General features: G+C 43.4%; 1 protein-coding gene and 1 long non-coding RNA gene across 9 annotated transcripts in view; one reads left to right on the top strand and one right to left on the bottom strand.

Annotated features, from left to right (window-relative positions):
- Nucleotides 1-15,016, top strand: part of Tnrc6b (trinucleotide repeat containing adaptor 6B) — a 237,367-nt gene extending 222,351 nt beyond the window's left edge. For all 7 annotated transcript variants that reach the window (XM_069999582.1, XM_069999588.1, XM_069999585.1 and 4 more), the window contains 2 exons: nucleotides 1,080-1,219; nucleotides 2,571-15,016. In XM_069999582.1, coding sequence (XP_069855683.1) covers nucleotides 1,080-1,219; nucleotides 2,571-2,958 — 528 coding nt within the window. In that variant the 3' untranslated portion in view covers nucleotides 2,959-15,016. The remainder of the gene's footprint in view (nucleotides 1-1,079; nucleotides 1,220-2,570) is intronic.
- Nucleotides 1-17,567, bottom strand: part of LOC138811776 (uncharacterized) — a 29,646-nt gene that overhangs the window by 9,659 nt on the left and 2,420 nt on the right. For both annotated transcript variants that reach the window (XR_011367495.1, XR_011367494.1), the window contains exon 2: nucleotides 10,878-10,989. This is a non-coding gene — a long non-coding RNA (uncharacterized lncRNA). The remainder of the gene's footprint in view (nucleotides 1-10,877; nucleotides 10,990-17,567) is intronic.

Raw genomic sequence — 17,567 nt, forward strand, 5'->3', positions numbered from 1 at the left:
TATCTCAGTAGTAGAGCATTTATCTAACATCCCTGTCAGCACAAAAACAAAAATGAGAAAGGGAGTGCCTGTTTTGCTAATTAATCCAGCAAGACCTGAGACTCAATATTAATCATTTTTATGCTGCTTAAATAACCATCCATTTCTACACTAGAAGGAATGAATTGATTTTGTCACTGCCACATAGATGCTTTTTATTTTCAGCCATTGTTCTACTCTAGTACAGACAACATCGCTGATTTGCTCTCACCACCACATGCCCTGTGGTGGGATTTCTAGGGACGGGTTTGGTCACACTAAACTGCCCTCCCTAAACTGTGGTTGCTCTGTGACTGAGACAGTATCTGAATGAGGGAAAGGAACAGGAGCCCTGGGCCTTTATTGATTTTGTAGCACCACTTTTACAATGCTTATCCAGAAGGAGTCTTGTCAAACTCTGTTTGCTTTTGCATTAGGGTCTCAATATGTAGCCTAGAACTTAGTGTTCTCTTGCTTCTGCTTTCTGAGCTCTGGGATTTCAAACCTGTGCCACAACATCTGGCATAACTGAACTCATTAGTTGACCTGACTTCAACTGTACCTTTGGTCAAGTTGCCTGAGGGCAGCTTAGGACACAGAGAAGGAGCAGAGAAGTAGTCTCTCCTTGAAGTGGTCCAAGTAAGACAGTATTGGAATGAATAGTCTATGAACTAGGCTAGGTAGTTATCAGTTCTGAATACCACGTGTCTAACTGTTTTGTTTTGTTTGGTTTTTTTTCTTTGTCTCTTTGTGAAATTGCTTACTGGGGAGGCAGAGAAATAAAACATTAGTAATGATCCCAAGAACTTTACATGTTCCTTTAAATTCTTATACTCTACCATCTTTTCTGCCTTTTTAGGTTCTAAGATATCACTCTAATTTCCACTCACTTGTTTATCTTTTCAGGAGAACAGACCACAGAAACTGTTCATTCATTTTGAGCTTTATTTATGCAGATATTTTATTTGCAAAATGGGAATGTGGGTCTCAGACCCACAATTTAAACATTGTCAAATTGTCCCACCCCTAACTTATATCTCATGAATACTGTTACTTCTTAGATTGATGGGTCAACCTTGAGAACGATCTGCATGCAGCATGGTCCACTGCTGACATTCCATCTGAATCTAACCCAGGGCACTGCCCTGATCCGATACAGCACCAAACAGGAGGCGGCCAAGGCCCAAACTGCATTGCACATGTAAGTACTCCATCCCATGCCCACCTAGACTGACACACATGAAATGCTCATGTGAGTATTCTGCTACCAGCACACACAAACATGCACAAATAATCCCTCCTTGTATGCATTTGCAGGAGACATGTCCTTTCTATCTGAGAATGCTCATGTTGTTCTGCATGTATCATAGGCTTGTGATCAAAATTCCAAATGTAAATAACTTGTGAAGTGTAGTGAGTAAATACCATGGAAATGTAATATTCTTAGTGCTGTCATTTTCCAGGTAGAATCAAAGATGCTTGAGGTGACCTCTTTGTAAATAATGATGACATTTTTGTGGTCTTGGCAGGGAGCAGGATTTTTACTTGAAACAGATTGAACTAGATCAGACTTTGATCATTCCTCTCCCAGCCACCAAAATGGTGATAGGAAAGAGCTGCCTGCCTTCGGCCACAGCTGCCATGGTAAAGCACTACACAGAATGAACAAGTGATGGTGAGGTGGCAGTGTGTCCCCCTGAGGGGCTTTTGGTGTCTGGTGAGGACCTGCCTGATGCTTTCGATTGATCTTTTACTGCACATGGATTCTTTTGTTTTTAAGGTGCATTTTTCTTCCTTCCTTCCTTCCTTCCTTTTTTTTTTTTTTTTTTTGCCAGTCCTGGGACTTGAACTCAAGGCCTGGGCACTGACGCTGAGCTTCTTTGTACTCAAAGCTAGCACTCTTACCACTCTTACCACAGCACTACTTCTGGCTTCTTCTGAATAGTTTATTAGAGATACGAGTCTCAGGGACTTTCCTGCCCAGGCTGGTTTTGAACCACGATCCTCAGATCTCAGCCTCCTGAGTAGGATTACAGGCATGAGCCACTGGCACCCACCTTCTTTTTTAAAAATGTGATTTTTTAAAGAAAATATTTAGGTTCACAGCAAAATTTGAGAGGCCCTAACAGATATTTCCCGTACACCTTTGCCCTTCTCAGCATGCCCAGCATCCCAGTATCCACAGTTCACAGCTGATGAAAATACACTAAGATATAGTCCCCATGCCTAACGCCTACATGCACAGCATTACATGTCCTTGGTTTTGGACTCAAAACCCTCTGTACCACGTACTCTCCTGCCCATCCTTCTTGATGTCTGTGCTGTCTGCATTATGTGAATTCTGTATACCTTTGACTGTCAAGCTTTGGTGACAGCCTGATGCTCTGCATCAGTTGAAATGCAGCATCTGATTTGTAGGCCTGGGGTGGGGTCTATGATTCTGCCTTCTATAGCTCATCCAGGTAATGTGGCCTGGTGAGGTAAGAGTGTCCTGTCCCATGTATGCTTCCCTCAGATCCAGACCCACAGTCCTCTCTCCCTCCTCTATCCAGGTGTGTGTTGGGAAACACTACCATCTTGGCTGAGTTTGCCACCGATGATGAAGTTAGCCGCTTTTTGGCACAAGCTCAGCCCCCTACACCTGCAGCAACCCCCAGCGCACCAACCGCAGGGTGGCAGTCCCTGGAAACCGGCCAGAACCAGTCAGACCCTGTTGGACCTGCGCTGAACCTTTTCGGTGGGTCTACTGGGCTCGGGCAGTGGAGCAGCAGTGCTGGCGGCAGCAGTGGGGCCGATCTTGCTGGCGCTTCGTTGTGGGGGCCCCCAAACTATTCTTCTAGCTTATGGGGAGTCCCAACGGTAGAAGATCCCCATAGGATGGGCAGCCCGGCTCCTTTACTACCTGGTGACCTTCTGGGAGGAGGGTCGGATTCAATCTGAACTTAGAACTTTCAACTCTGACCTCGTGACCTTTTTTGGAACAGCAGCAGCACTAACTTGACCTTTTCGTTTTTTTTTTCAACTTGCAATAAATACATTTTTAAAAGGAAAAAAGAAAACGGAGAGAGAAAAAAAAAAAAGGTGGGTCATTGACAGACTGTCTGAGCACATAGTTGCCTCCCTTATAACTTCAGTTTTTCGTTTGGAATCTGAATCCAAAAAGAGAACATATCACTCTTGAAATACTTGAATCATGAACGCCAACCTAGAAAGACAATGTGAAGCAAGTACACATACCATTTAAATTTAAACACAAAAAATTAAAAAAATTAGTTTCTAGTTTTTCACTTTTTTCATGTTATATGGAAGTTGTTGCTAAGAAACATATATACTGAAAAAAATAGCTTTTTAACTTTGTTTGCACTGGGTGTGTTTCCGTCCTTAGGTCTACCATGTTTGGGTGGGAGGGAAATTCAAAAGAATTGTTGGGGGAGGGGGGAGGGAAGACTTGACGGAGCCTCACTTTAAAAACAAAAACACAAAAAACCTAAAAAAAGAAAAAAAAGAAAAAAGAAAAAATTTGTGATTGGCTGGTTGATAAATACCAGTGTGTTCTGGCACATGTAACTGCCCAGGCATGCTCGTTCTGGTATGTGTGTGCACGTGTGTCCATGTGCATTCGCGTGCATCTGCCTCTCTGTCTCTGTGTGTGCCTGTGTCCTGCCCTCCTCCTGCCCTACCCTGATTTCTCAGAAAGCTGCATTGCTGACAGTCCGCAGGCTGGCTGGCCGGCCAGCCATCTGCATTGGCTTTTTTATTTTCTTAGTTTTTTAAACTATGAGAACACACGCGCACGGGGAAGCCGCTGCAACTCAAGCCATTTGGTCAGGCTGCATTAAGAGAAGCGTGCTTTTCCATGGTCTGAGCAGGGAGCTCCTTGCCATTTGCGCATTCGCCTGAGTGTGAGGTTCTCTAGCTTTTCTCTCAACCTAGCAGCAGAGCAGAGCACTGCCAAGTCCAACAGTTGGAGAGCAGGACGTGTCCTTTGGGGTAGCTGTGTGTTCATTTCTGTTTTTTAAAGTGAGTGGCTGCTAGGCGCATTGAGGTCTTTGTGCAGTTTCATGCAGGCCTTTTTGTTAGTTTGGGAACAAAAGATAGTTTTTCAGTTATGTGATGTCACAGAAGCAGAGATGCTGTGTTCCTGCTTCCCTGTGTGATCAGGTGTGAGAGATTTGTCAAAAGTCTGGTGATGTGATTGAATCTTCTATTGGTTCTCATTGTCATCTGATGAAAACCAACAGCAGTAAGTTGTGAGCAGCCTCCTGGAAGCATCGCAGCTCCTCCTCTTCTGCTCCTCCCTCTCTGCTCCTCCCTCTCTGCTCCTCCTCCTACTCCTCTTGCGCTGAGCGCTACCTGTGCCAGGCCGGGGCGTGTTACAACACCAGGCCATCACTGACAGAAACGTTTACTTAACGAATGTTCTTAAACCAGTGTGTACTTCAAGCGTTTCCCTTTGTTTCTCCGTGTTGTGTATTTCCTGTGTATGTGGTTTTGCTTAGGCAGGAATAACTTAGCAAAGACTTTTTTAAGTATTGCACCTTTTTGGTTTTGACCTCTTTTTTTTTCCTTGTAATGTTGCTTTTTTTCCTTTTTTTTGTATTTAAATTGAGGTTTTGTTTTGTTTTTTTTTTAAGCATCAATGTAGTAGTTCTCTGGGCCGAACAGGAGGCAACATTTAATCCACAGTTATCACCAACTTGTATGTACTTTGTTGGAATCAAAATATATCAAACTGCTTATTGTGAAGAATGACAGAAGACCTTACAAGAACCCCTTTGCACCAAGCAGCTGGGGGGTGAGGGGAAGAGGGGTGTGCAGGTAGTGTGCTAGCACTTGTGTGATTGTCCCAGTCTGCATCACACTGTTCAACATGAAGTGCCGACATTCTGTACCAGCAAATACCTGCCCATTCCAGCCCCTAGCGGGAGCAGACTTCTATCACTGTAACTCGCTGCTGTTGAGGACAAGGGAGTTTTTCTTTTCTTTAGCATCTTCAGTGAAGGACACAATAATGCCTAATGTATTTGACTTTCAGCTTGTGTCTTTGTGTAGGTGGGTGGAGGGGTATGTTAAAAGGAAAAGGAAAAAAAAAGACCAACCTAATTATTTACATGAGAGTGGTTTTGTGAAACAATGAATGGGAAATTCTGTAGTTCTGTTGGCTTGCTCTGTTGATTATAAACCTAGCCTTGAAAGAGATTGACAGGCGTAATTCAAGTTGAGCAGTCCTGCATGCGGGGTTGTGGGAGCTCCCCACGGGTGGGTAGGCAAACTTGAGTGTGCAGTGCTGGTTTGTTCCCACAGATGCCTTGTTCAAACTGACTGTGCCCTCCTCCTGCTCTTCAGTTTTATCACCATGCCCCTCCCACCTTTGCCCTCCTACAAAATGTCTCCTAGCCCCTGTTGACTGACCTCTGCACTGAGCAGAACCCTTTCATCTGTGACAGGTAACCTCCAGGTGAGGCGCAGCTTGTGTTCAGACATCTACAGACAGAAGGCTAAATCTTAAGTGTCCCCAGGCTAGGAGCTCATCTCAAGTCTCCTGTGAGCCACTGGGGACTGTCCACTGCCGCTCTTGGTTCACGGCCATGTCCTGCCCTGCCCTCTTCCTCCTGCCTGTTGGGTCCTTGCCTGCACTATGGCTTAGTTGAGTTCCTTACGATACTACGGTGAAAGCCGGGTGCTAGAGCCCCTCTTGTTTACAAGACATAAATGAGGGATTTGAAATATGTAAAAATAAACATGAGAAGCTAAAATGTTCTTCCATCATAAGCTTAAAGGGAAAAAACTAAAAACTTTTAAAAAAAGACCAAAAAGTGCATGTGTGTATATATATTTATATATATACATATACAAATACATATATATGCATACATACACATATATATTTTAGATGAAGACTAACTCTGGGAGCATTTAACAGTGTTTTTGTTTTGTTTTGTTTTTGTTTTTAACATTTATTTTCCTGCTTTAAAATTTGCAAGCATTCTCAGGAATTCTAGGGTAGGAAGCCAGTTTTTGAAGATGGTTTATTTAACCGTATCTTATCCTAGATAGGCGGCTGTTTCTTTCCTGCTAATAAACTTCTACAAGTTCCTGAAACTTCAGAAAGTTTAAAACAATTTTTACTTAGAAAAAACATGTAAAAAGCAAAGTCTTCAAATGTTATTGTCATACTGGGGAAATCATACATTTTAAAAACACATAGAGATATTTTTAAAAAATGATCAGTTTAGCAGCAAAAGGTAAATTTGTTCACTTGGAAGCTGTGGGAGAAGGATTCAAGCTTCAGAGAGTCATCACGAGCCTGTTTGAGGTCAGGATGTGACTGCATGGGGAGTGTTTGGTGCACAGAGGAAACAGTTGCGTGCCGCCTTTTCTTCCATAAAAGGTTAAACAGAAATCTCCCCAGCCATTTTTTTTAATGGAGCCCTTCTCTCTACCCCTGTAACCCCAGCAACAACAACAAAAGGAATAAAGACAACAGCTTAAAAAGAAGGAAGAAAAAAAGTAACCCTACTCTGTAAAATAGTGCAGATGGATTGCTGAGAATATATGTAAAGAGTTAGGAACTATAAGTTAATAAAGTTTGGAACAACTTTTAAATGTAGGCATTTCTAAAGGAAAATTATGGACTGTTCTCTTAATGAAGAATGTCTTGTCTCACCTCCATTTGTAATGGGAGGAGGAGAAAACAGAAGAATCTAATAAGGAACAAGTGATTTTACTTTTTTTTTTAAAGCTCCCAGCTACTGTTGTGCTTGTTTTAATAACTGTTTTGAAATCTGCTGCTTAATTATGCCCATCCCTGGATGGCAGAGATGTGGAGTGTTTCAGTTTTGGTGATGTTGAATTCTCTTTTTGTATTCCCTCCTGGGACTGGGGATCAGAATTCCCACACATAACCACAGCTTCTTTCAAACATTAAGCTCCCTGGTGGGAAAGAAACTCCAACTCCACAGGTGAAGGGAGTGGGTGGGATTGCTGCCTGATTTCTCTAAAACCGCTTGAGTGCCTTCATTCATATACCTAGACATCCTTCGTGGCTGCCCATAAAACTGGAGTCTTCCTGGATGGGCTCCAAAGGCAGTAGGCTAGATGAAAATAAGTAGATAAAAGTCAAGGCAGATAAATATGCTTTTATGTCTTGATAATGTGGAATGCCAAGTTCCTTCCTGTGTTGCCAGTCCCTGCTTGGATTTGATGACTTCTTGTCCCAGCTATAGTGCCTGGGAAAAGTCTCTTTGTGGTGGGCCAGTGGAAGGGTTCCTATTTTTCTGCTCCTGTTTTCCTTTGTCCACCCCCTACCCTATCCCATCATCTTGCTAGAAGCTTTGCATTTTTGGTTGGTAGTGACCTTAAGAGCAGGATTGACTGCCAGGTGTCCTAGAAGAGGAAAGCTCTTTTCTTTCCTTGGTATTCGTTGGCAAAAGCTCTGTCTACCTAGAAGCTAAGGGACTTAGTTACACTTAGAAAATTCAGTAGGAGCGTCCTTTCTCCTAGCACATTCTGGCATGTGGACAGAGGCTTGCTGGGCCACCCTCATTACATAGATTTATTTAATACTCATTTTCAACATGGATGTGTGAGCTTTCCATTGTGTACTAGCTTCTTCTATTTAGAAAACAACAACAACACTTGATTACTAGTGGCTGGGCGTTTCTTATTCACATCACAGACTTGGGTTCTCACCAGTTCTTGAGTAGCCAAAAGAAAAGCGGCACAAGTAAGGCAGGGAATGCCTTCCATCAGGCAGGACCACCTCTGCTGCCAATGAGACTGTGCTATGATCTCATTTACATGTGACAGAAGACTGCTGTAAAGAAACAGATGCTCCCCTAACATCTCCAAATACTCAGTCCCTTACCCTTGAAATTTTCCACTTTGGTCGGGTTACCAATCAGCAATGCTGGTTCAATCCTTGTACCACAAAATAGATTTCAAGCCACTCTGATCAGTGCCCCTTCCCTCCATTTATTGCCAGTTAGTTTTATGTATAGCAGCTAGATTTTTGTATTTCTGTGGCTTCTGTTCTAATAATTGCTCTCTTCTGACATGAATGTAGCATATATCAGCAATTGGTTCTGCCAAGCCCCTGTGGCTTGAAGGTCTGCTGTAAGACACTTAGCGGGAAAAAATTTTTGCCTAAGAATTTGGAAACTCCCTTTTTAGTGTGTCTGTCAGAAACTAAAAGTTCATGGGCTATTAACTTGCTGCACATATTCACTCTCAACTTTTGTTTGGGGTTTGGAGATCAACCCATGCTAGGAAGCACTCTACCACCAAGAACCCCAGCTCTTCACTCCTGCTTTCATTCTTTGGTGGGGGGTGGAGAGGGTGCAGGGAGAGCAGGCTTTGTGAAGTTAATAGCCAGATTCCATTTTGACCTCAGAAGATGTATACTTTTTCATTTTACTTTCTGTATTCTGTGTTCTGGCTCTTCTCTTAGTATCTGTTCTAACAAACAGAATGTCAGTCAATCCTGTTTTTCTCCCCAGCATAAGCAGGCTGTTGTCAGCATTCTTGGTTCCTAATATTAGGGCCTGACTGAGTCTTCATACAGAAAAGGTCCCGTTCTTTCCCACCCTCAAAGTGAACATTCAGCATATAAAGCTTTCTTGTTTATTGCTTTGCATTTTTTTTAAGTATCCATAAGGTCTTCAATAGGAGTACAGGTACATTTTTAGCTGATTAAAAGAGAAAAAAAAATCACTTTCCATTTTTTGCCAAGCTTTGTCACATTTCATTGTGCATTTACTAACACTTCTTAGTGTCACTGCAAAAAAAAAAATCTCATTCTGTGATGGTGGATTTCCTCCTAGGAGTCTGTAAGTAAAGCTATACTCGATGGTACAGCTGAGAATCTTCTAGCCTGTGGTATATACAGTGAATTTCCCTCTGTGGACTTGAGTAGCCATTTAGAATCCACTAGAGCCTTGACCCATACCGTACCATACCCTCTTGGTTCCTTGTCTATAAAGACAGGGGTGTCATATATTCTAGAAATACACAACTCTCCAGAATGCTGACAAGGACATCATCTGAGTCTGTAAGCAAACCTGCTGCATCCTCTGTATCCCAGAGTCTGTGCAGCCTGTGGTGCCATCAGCAGGTTCCCTTTCACACATGATCTCCCATTTGTCAATGATAGTATTTTTTTTTCTTGACTTTAAATTTGCTCAGAGGAGGTTGTCATATCACATTTTGTACATTTGAAAGAATTGTCAATGCTGAGGATTATAATAGTAATTATTGCATAGCAGCCTTCCCTACATTGCCCATATCACCTTCCCACATCTCCCCCCACCCTCCACTGCCAAACAGGAAGACCATGAACATCTACAGGATGGGGGAGGGGGACCCTGGCTGGGGGTGCAGCTGCTTTCTCCCAGCTCAGCACCTTTGTGAGTGTGAGGTAACTAATTAGATCCCTAGTAGTACCAAGTATTTTCATCATCTGAGTAGCTTTTAAACTGTCAGACTCTGTAACCTCCTCTTACCATACATCCCTCTCCCCACAAAAAAAGTAGCTAAGTGACAAATGACATTTTTTGCCTCACACAAGTTAAATAGTTATATTTTTCAATCAGCTATACACCTGTGTTCTGGAGGTTTTTGTTCTTGTTTATTTGTTTTGTATTTAGGGTGTGTGTGTGTGTGTGTGTGTGTGTGTGTGTGTGTGTGTGTGTGTGTGTGTGTGTGTGTGTGTGTGTGTGTGTGTGTGTGTGTGTGTGTGTGTGTGTGTGTGTGTGTGTGTGTGTGTGTGTGTGTGTGTGTGTGTGTGTGTGTGTGTGTGTGTTTCCACAAGAAACTTTGGGGAAGAGTGCTGCCTTGACCAGCAGGTGTCTGCAAAGCTGCCATCGGCTCGTACCTTTTCATGGAAGAGGAGTCAGATACACTTCCTAGGCCAGTGTGTTCTAATGTAAGAAAGAAATAGTGTTTCCTAATGCACTATGTGCCTCAACTTAGTTTTTGAATTATGAGTCATTGCTTTGGAAATAAACTTCCAATTACCGTTGGCTCTTTTCTAGCCAGTGTCAATAGTTGGGATGGTTTCTTCAAAAAGAAGTCCCTCCTTCCTGCTGTTGCTGTTTCCTCCTCCCTGACTTCCTGGCAGAGTGTGCATTAGAGAGTCCACCGGAGGCAGAGGGAGCTGCCTCCCTGTGAGCACTGGCCTGACAGCCAGGGGGGCCAATCCGTGCTGGGTGTGTGCATGCCAAAAATGACAAGGGGGTATTTATGCAAAACAAAACCTTTGGGAGCCCTTAAAATGCAACTTACCTTGTAAAGGTAGTGTGGTTTCTCACCAAGTGATGCATTCCAGCGTGAAGCTCCTTGCCAGAAATTTCCAGGGAAAATACACTAAATGTGTTTAAAACACCACTCACCCATCCCTTTTAATTTTTTCCGAGAATCACTTAAGTGTAGTACTTCTGAATGTGCCTTTGTGAGTCCAGATACCTTCTGTTTTAGGAAGAGGCCACCCATTGGGTAGAAACAAAATGAAGGTTTCCTAAGTCTTCCAGAAGTCTGGGTTTCTCCTAGCAGCCCCAGGGGCAGCTGTGGGGTTTTAGCACCAGTCATTGTGCAGTAGAGATTCTGGGAGATGGGAGGGAAGGTAACAAGGTATGTAAGCACGAATGCCAGGGCTAGGTTAGTCCAGTGCAGTTTGACTCTCTCCATCTGCGTTCCCTAGTTTTCTTTGTGTATGTATGTGTGTGCATGTGGCTATTTAAGTTTATGTTTTTCTGTAAGCACTGGAGAATTGGAATATGGTGGTATTTGTGTCCCATTCATGCATGTAAAGAAGGCATTTGGGGCTTTGGCTTGCGCAGCCTCTCTGGGTCATGCATTCTTACCTTTCAGTCATGGCCCTGCGAAGGCTGCTCTTTCTTTCCCTAATGCTAGTCATGTTGTGTTGCTGGTTATACAAACAGGGTATTACACACAGGAAAAGGTGTTGAGGTTGATCTGTTGGAGGAAGAAAAAAACAAGCCTGAAATCATTTTGTTTCTTCAGAACTAATAGAGCTAACCAGAGAAATCATTTGTTTTTGATGTTTGTTTTCAACAATTCCACCTCTTCTCCCACCCCTATCTTCTAAAGAAAGATCCAGTGAGTGCTAAGGGCCATTGGCACCATTCCTCAGATCTCCACGAGGAGGAAAGCAAATCTCTCTTCAGCTTCATTCAGGAAGACAGAGGGAGGAGGGGTGGCTGCCTCCAATGCTTCTCTCTCATTCCTCTCTAATGGCCTTGAAATGTATTTTTATGCAAATGTGAATTTTGATACTGAATTTAAGAAGAGGTTGTTGGATTTTTTTTTTCTTTTCTTTTTTAAAAGATCCATATGTGGTCATCATTGTTTCTTTATTTTGTATGGCGAATTGTAACTATGCATTCTGTAAGGGGGGGGAGGGCAGTGGAGAAAGAAGTGACTTTGCACCCTTGTTCTCCAGTTTCTGTGTCCATGGAATCCCCACATCCTCAAGGGGAAGGGGAGTTGAGAAGGGATGGGCCGAGGCCAGCAGGGGTGGGCAGAAGAGAGCTCCCAGGCCTCCTGCTGGCTCGCTTGCTGGCAGGTCTGATGGCCAGGCAAATTCCAGGGGCCTGCAGTTCCCATCCACCCATGTGGTTCCGGATTCTTGATTCTAGCCGTGCAGTGTTAACCCAGAGGTACAGTGGAGCCCCAAAGGCTCCAGTGTCCTCTGGACAAAAGTACTCATCCTTCCTGAATCCAGAACCCTTGCAAACTCAGGAAACCATGCCACACGCTTGCTGGCCTGGAAGTCCATCTTCATGTGTCCGTTGGAAAACACCTCCTCTCCTTTTCAATGTTTATTTTTTTCTTTTTGAAATCATTGTTCTATGGATGTACTCTTAGGAGGAAGAAAAATCATTCTCTTCCCCGTTTGTCCTCACCCCTTACCCCTTTCCCCCTTGCATTTTGACGCTGGACATAGCTGGTGAGCAGAGGGGTCTGAGACACGGCAGAACCTGCAGACATCTCTTTGTGCTAATATTTCCTTTGTTAATTGTGACTGTGACAAACTGTGGCACCTGCATTGCTCTGGTCTAGGCATTATTCACAACACAGTATGGTAAGCGAGAGGTTTGGCCTGTATTCAGTGTTTTCCATGCAGCAATTTTTGTTGATGTTCACAGTACTGTAATGAGTAACAGACTTGATCCCAGTCCTCGTGCCTGACCAGGCGGTGCAGGCACGATCTTATCAGGGTTCCAATCTGTTAGATTGCCTTTAAACAAACAAACAAAAAAGACAAAAAAAAATCCTGATGTTTCAACTGTCTAACACAAAACAATACCTCGAGGTACATTTTCCCTGCGATGTAAACCCTCTAGCTTGTCTCCTTTCTGCCGTCAGTGGTTTCCCTTTATAAAATTAGGGATATGTAAATAGCAGGATAACTTGGAAAACATTTTTCTTCGCTGTGAAAGTAACCCTGAAATACAATGTTCTGTATTTTAAGCCATCAGAAGTTTCCAATAGGAATTTTTTTATGTTTTAGGAGAAAGGATAGAGCAGGTCAGCAGTGGCTTTACAGTTGTAATGGGACTGTCCTCAAACAGTGACAGCAGACCAGTAGCTAAGTGCTGCCCTGAGTCAGTCCGTCTATTCCAGCATCCAGTCTGGGGAGGGGTTGGTGGGGTGGGGGGAGTGTGGTTCTGAGTTGCTCTCCTCCTGACCATCTGTCCCCTTCTGGGACTCTGGAAGGTTTGAATTCAAGTCTATGGGCTGTCCATCTTTCTAGCACATACATACATCCACACAGAGGATTGTTCTGTAGTCCACAATGGGATTTAGTCCCTGGCATTTCAGTTTGCACTGTGGCTTCGTCACCTTTCGATGCTCTGGCAATGTATTGATTTCTTACTAGAAGGAAACTCATCTAAGGAAACATGCAAACAGCCCCGAATGGTGTATCCTCAGATCCTCCTTCCTCCTAACGCTGCTTGCTGGAGGGAAACACATGTAATGCATGCTGCTTGGAGGAGGCTCTCAGCTCTTGCCCACTTAAGGTTTGGGCCGCCAAGAGGTAGGGCCAGAACACAGCTTGTTGAATAGCTTCCTCACAAAAGACCCCGTTATGTCCCACTCTAAGCTAAGTCCTATCTGTCAAGAAGCCCTTTTAGTGTGCGCTCCCTGATCTTGTGTAGTGACGACTTCCTTTGATGGAAGAAGCTTGATTGTAAGTGATGCATGTTATCCCCCCACCTCCTCACACTCGGGCACTGTCAACTTGGATTTCTCTTGTTTGTCTGGAGGCCCTTCTCCTGTCCGTCTCCTACTCTGGATCCCTCGTGGGTTCTGTGTCCCTCTCTGATGCTCCCAAAGGGCTTTGCTGATCTCTGCGCCCCCTTCCCGGGTCGCTCCCCACTACCCCCTTTGCACACACCAGTGACCAAAGTGTACGACGCAGTGGTCTCACACAAGACATCAACATGGTGCACGCACCACGAGTGTGCTCACAGACACGTGCACAAGCTTCTGCACCCTTGGCCTTAATTTCAGCATGACTTAAGGTGCAGGAACATTTCTAACAGGTTTTAAAAAACATGGGGAAAAAAAAAACTTCTGGGAGGGAAAAAGGAAAAAAAAAAAAAAAAGCAGATACAACAGCTCAAGAGCACCCACTCCTCACTCTCCACTATTCGCTTACAACTTCTCATTCTGTGCCCACCCCGCCTCACCCCTGTTTTGCATAACCAAAAACCGACAAAAGCAACCTGAGGAGAGGTTTCTGGACTATTTTCTTTTTCTCCCTTTCAAAGGAGATACAAATGCTGCTTTGGGTTCCATAATCCTAGGGGACTATGTTTACATAGTGAAATACATCCTACCAAATCAGGAAAACGGTGAACAGTTACAATTGAGTCCCTTCAGTGAGAGGTCACTGAGGCTAAACTGGGGACAAGAGAGGACCTGGGAATGTGGCAGAGGAAGAGAGGCAACCATTTATCCCATTGTGATATGGGCTCCCATCCTCTCCTCCCTCCAGGGTTCTCCTTGCCCCTCAAACAGAAGGTGCAGAGAAGGGTCTAAGAAGGAGGCTGGATTTTTACAGAGGCAGCTCTTCAATTTTGCACACAAACAGAAGGTAGAGCAAAAAACCCTCTCATCTGAAACACTCAACAGAAACCCATCAGAAGGATTAAATAGCTGCACAGAACCATGCTCTCCGCAAGTTACCTATAAGTGTTTGGTTTTCTTATACTTGAAATAGCTTTTACAATATTATTTGGTGGCTTTCTTTTCTCTCTTCTGATGGGCAGTACAGAGTGAATGGTGGGATCTGAAGACACTTATGGAGAGAAGAGGGAGGAAATGGCATTCTCTTTTTTTTTTTTTTACATAGAGGTTTAATCAAACTCCCATATGTTGAAAATTGCTCCTCATATTATTGGTTTTACATGGACACAGAAACTAGGCACTTTAGAGGTGCACTTGCACGGCAGGCTGGGCCCCCTTTTCTATATCTTATTTTACTTTTTTTAGTATAGTGGTACTTAAAATCACTGGTTCACTTAAAAAAAACAATAAAATGTTAAACTCTACTAATGTACAAATAAGCTGAAAAGTTGCATTTTCTGTGTATTTTTTGCCATAGCAGGTACTGTATTTCTCATGCTGGATTTCAAAAAATATCTATATATCAAAAACAAACAAAAAAAACTGAAGGGTGGTGTTTGATTGGATTGTGACAGGTTGAGTAATAAGGAATTAAGTCGTCGTCATTTCATTAAAACTGAGAGATGATGTAATGCATATAAGAGTTTTCTGAAGGGTTTTTTTGGGCTTTTAAACAGCTTATTTTTGTTTTTGTTTAGTTTTTTATTTTTATTTTATTTTGGAAAGATATGATTGTATTATGTGCAACTCAGTTGCTTACATTATAACTACAAAATATTTTTGGGTTCCTGGAAAAAAAAAAAAAAGAAAAAAGACTAATAAATGTGTTTGGCTGCTAAGCATTTACTATTGTGGTTTCCTGTTTTTTTTTTTTTTCCTACCAATTTAATTTGCTCACTTGCTGATTGCTTCTCTTTTTTCCTCCTCTTCCTCTTCCCTCTCCCCCCACCTCTCCCTTTCTCTTTTTCTCTCTCTCTCTCTCCTCTCTCTCCCTCCCTCGCTCCCTCTCTCTCTTCCTATTACACAAGCAGGAAAGTCAGCAGTCCTGCCTTTGTGTTTAGGGCTCAGCTTTGTTCATCTGCTCTTTTTATTCTGCTTGTCCATAGGGTAGCTGCTTGCTGTCTGCTTCAGTGCTAACCGTGACCACCTGCTGCAGGGCAGGGCTCAGATTTTCCGAAAGAAATTTATATTCTTCTGCCTTTGCCTATGATCTTGTTGGATCCTATTTTGCATTTGTGTGAGAACGCTAGGGTGGAGAAGAGAAGACAGGAGAAGCCAACTAACTTTCATTCAGAAAATGCCACACTGAGTGCCTTTCCTCCTGCCTATGGGTGCTGAGGCACAGTCCAGCCTTAGCCATTGAGCTAGGTTTTTCCATCTCCACCCAGTCTTAACTGGTAGCTGCTGGAATGAAAATGTATCAGATATGCTTCTGTATCTGATTTAGTTCTCAGAGTGCTATTTGAGATAGCAAATGCATTTCATCAGAATAACTAAATTAGTCAATAATAGGCAAGCATATTGTTACTATACTTGTCAACGCCATAAATCCCTTTCCCCTCTCTTCCTTGACACCTGTATGATGAAATTTCCACTTTCTACTATCATCCAAAAGCAACCCAGGCTGACTTCAAACCACAATCCTCAAGACTTTTGCAGGGCTAAGAATACAGGTGTTAGCCACCTGTAATCCTACTTTTTTTTTTTTTTCTATTTTTGTGCCAATACTGGGGCTTGAATTTACGGTCTTATGCTCTTAGCTGTTGTGCTCAAGGCTGGTGCTCTACCCATTGAGCCACACTTCCACTGCCAAGTTTTTGCTCGTTCATTGGAGACGAATCTCTCAGGTTTGTCTGCTTGGTGTGGCTACAAACCGCGATCCTCAGATTTCAGCCTCCTGAGTAGCTGGGATCAAAGGCTCTTATCCCCTACTTTTAAGAGTCATTGACAAATTCTTCCACCTTCTTGGTCAAACTACTCGCTCCCCACCCCCATCTTTCTGTCTCAGCTCGTCCAGTTCAAATACCTCCATGTGGCCTCCGCCAGCAGGTCTTGCAGCATTATACTGCTGGTGTGACTTGAGAGCTCCTATCTCCATCGCCAGCTCTTGGTGGCTCTACTAGTCTCTTCTGCCCAGTAGGAGCGCTGCAGTAGCATCCTAGTCATCTGCTCCCCTTCTCTTCCCCACCACTCTCCACGGGTGCCCGCAAAGCAACCATAACTTGTGCCTATAATGCCTAAGATACAAACTCCATTGTTCACAAACCCCAGGCAAGCTGCTCTCAGTCCCCTGAACCCCTTGAAGTGAACTCCCCTCACCCCTCTACCCTGAATTTGAAATTTGAAATTTCTGAATTCAAAACCCTTCTTGAACTCAAAAGCCTCCTCAAGTGCTAGGATTCCCACTACACCAAGCTCTATTTATATAATTATCTATACACTAGTGACTTCTAAGTTTATATTTCTTTTTTTTGGGGGGGTGGTCCAGTCGTGGGGCCTGAACTCTGGGCCTGGGCGCTGTCCCTCAGCTCTTCAGCTCAAGGCTAGCACTCTACCACTTGAGCCACAGTGCCACTTCCAGCTTTTTTCTTTTTTGCTTATGTGGTGCTGAGGAATCGAACCCAGGGCCTCATGCATGCAAGCGCTCTACCACTGAGCTATCTTCCCAGCATCCTAAGTTTATATTTCTGATCTTTACCATTGAGCGCCAGCCATGTATACATAATTATGTGTAGAACATTTTGAAGCACTTGGCTATCCTGCAAACTCAGTTAATCCAAGACAAAATTTGTTCTTGTCTATGTCACCTGCGTCTTGACTCTTGCTACCTGGTATCACCAATTATAAAACCCCAAAATAGGAATGTCTTTGATTCTGCCTCTTCTATTCCCCTTACAGCGACCTGATTGGTTGTCCTTCTTAATGTTTATTCTTCTGTTTCTTTTGGCCTTTGTACTGCAAGACCACCTACCTTTAGGTCTTCTCACTGCATCAGCTCAACTGTTTTCTCACCCCAGATGCCCTTCTCCCAGTCCTTTTTTTTTTTTTCCCATTCCAGTTCATACATAAATAACTAGGATGATCCTTGTCAAACAAAACACAAATCTGATGGGGTCATCCTCTAAAGCCCTGTTTGGGGGGCAGGGGGGTAGGGTTCTCCACTGCTTAGAGTAAAATACAGATTTTCAACAAGCATTTCAGTTCTATTGAATTGCCCAAAGTCACTTGCTCCTGGTATCACCTTTGACCTCTCTACTCCAACCCACCGCATCCTAGTGCCTATTACACTTCAGTGTAGATATCGTAGAATGAATCATCCTAGTGGGCTGCAGGGTGTTACATCCAGAATAGAAAAAAGCATGTCTGTCCAGTGAACTGAGCCACAAAAGCAAATTGGG

Source organism: Dipodomys merriami, unplaced genomic scaffold (genome assembly GCF_024711535.1).
Source record: "Dipodomys merriami isolate MVZ:Mamm:240054 unplaced genomic scaffold, mDipMer1.0.p SCAF_55, whole genome shotgun sequence".
Taxonomy (NCBI): domain Eukaryota; kingdom Metazoa; phylum Chordata; class Mammalia; order Rodentia; family Heteromyidae; genus Dipodomys; species Dipodomys merriami.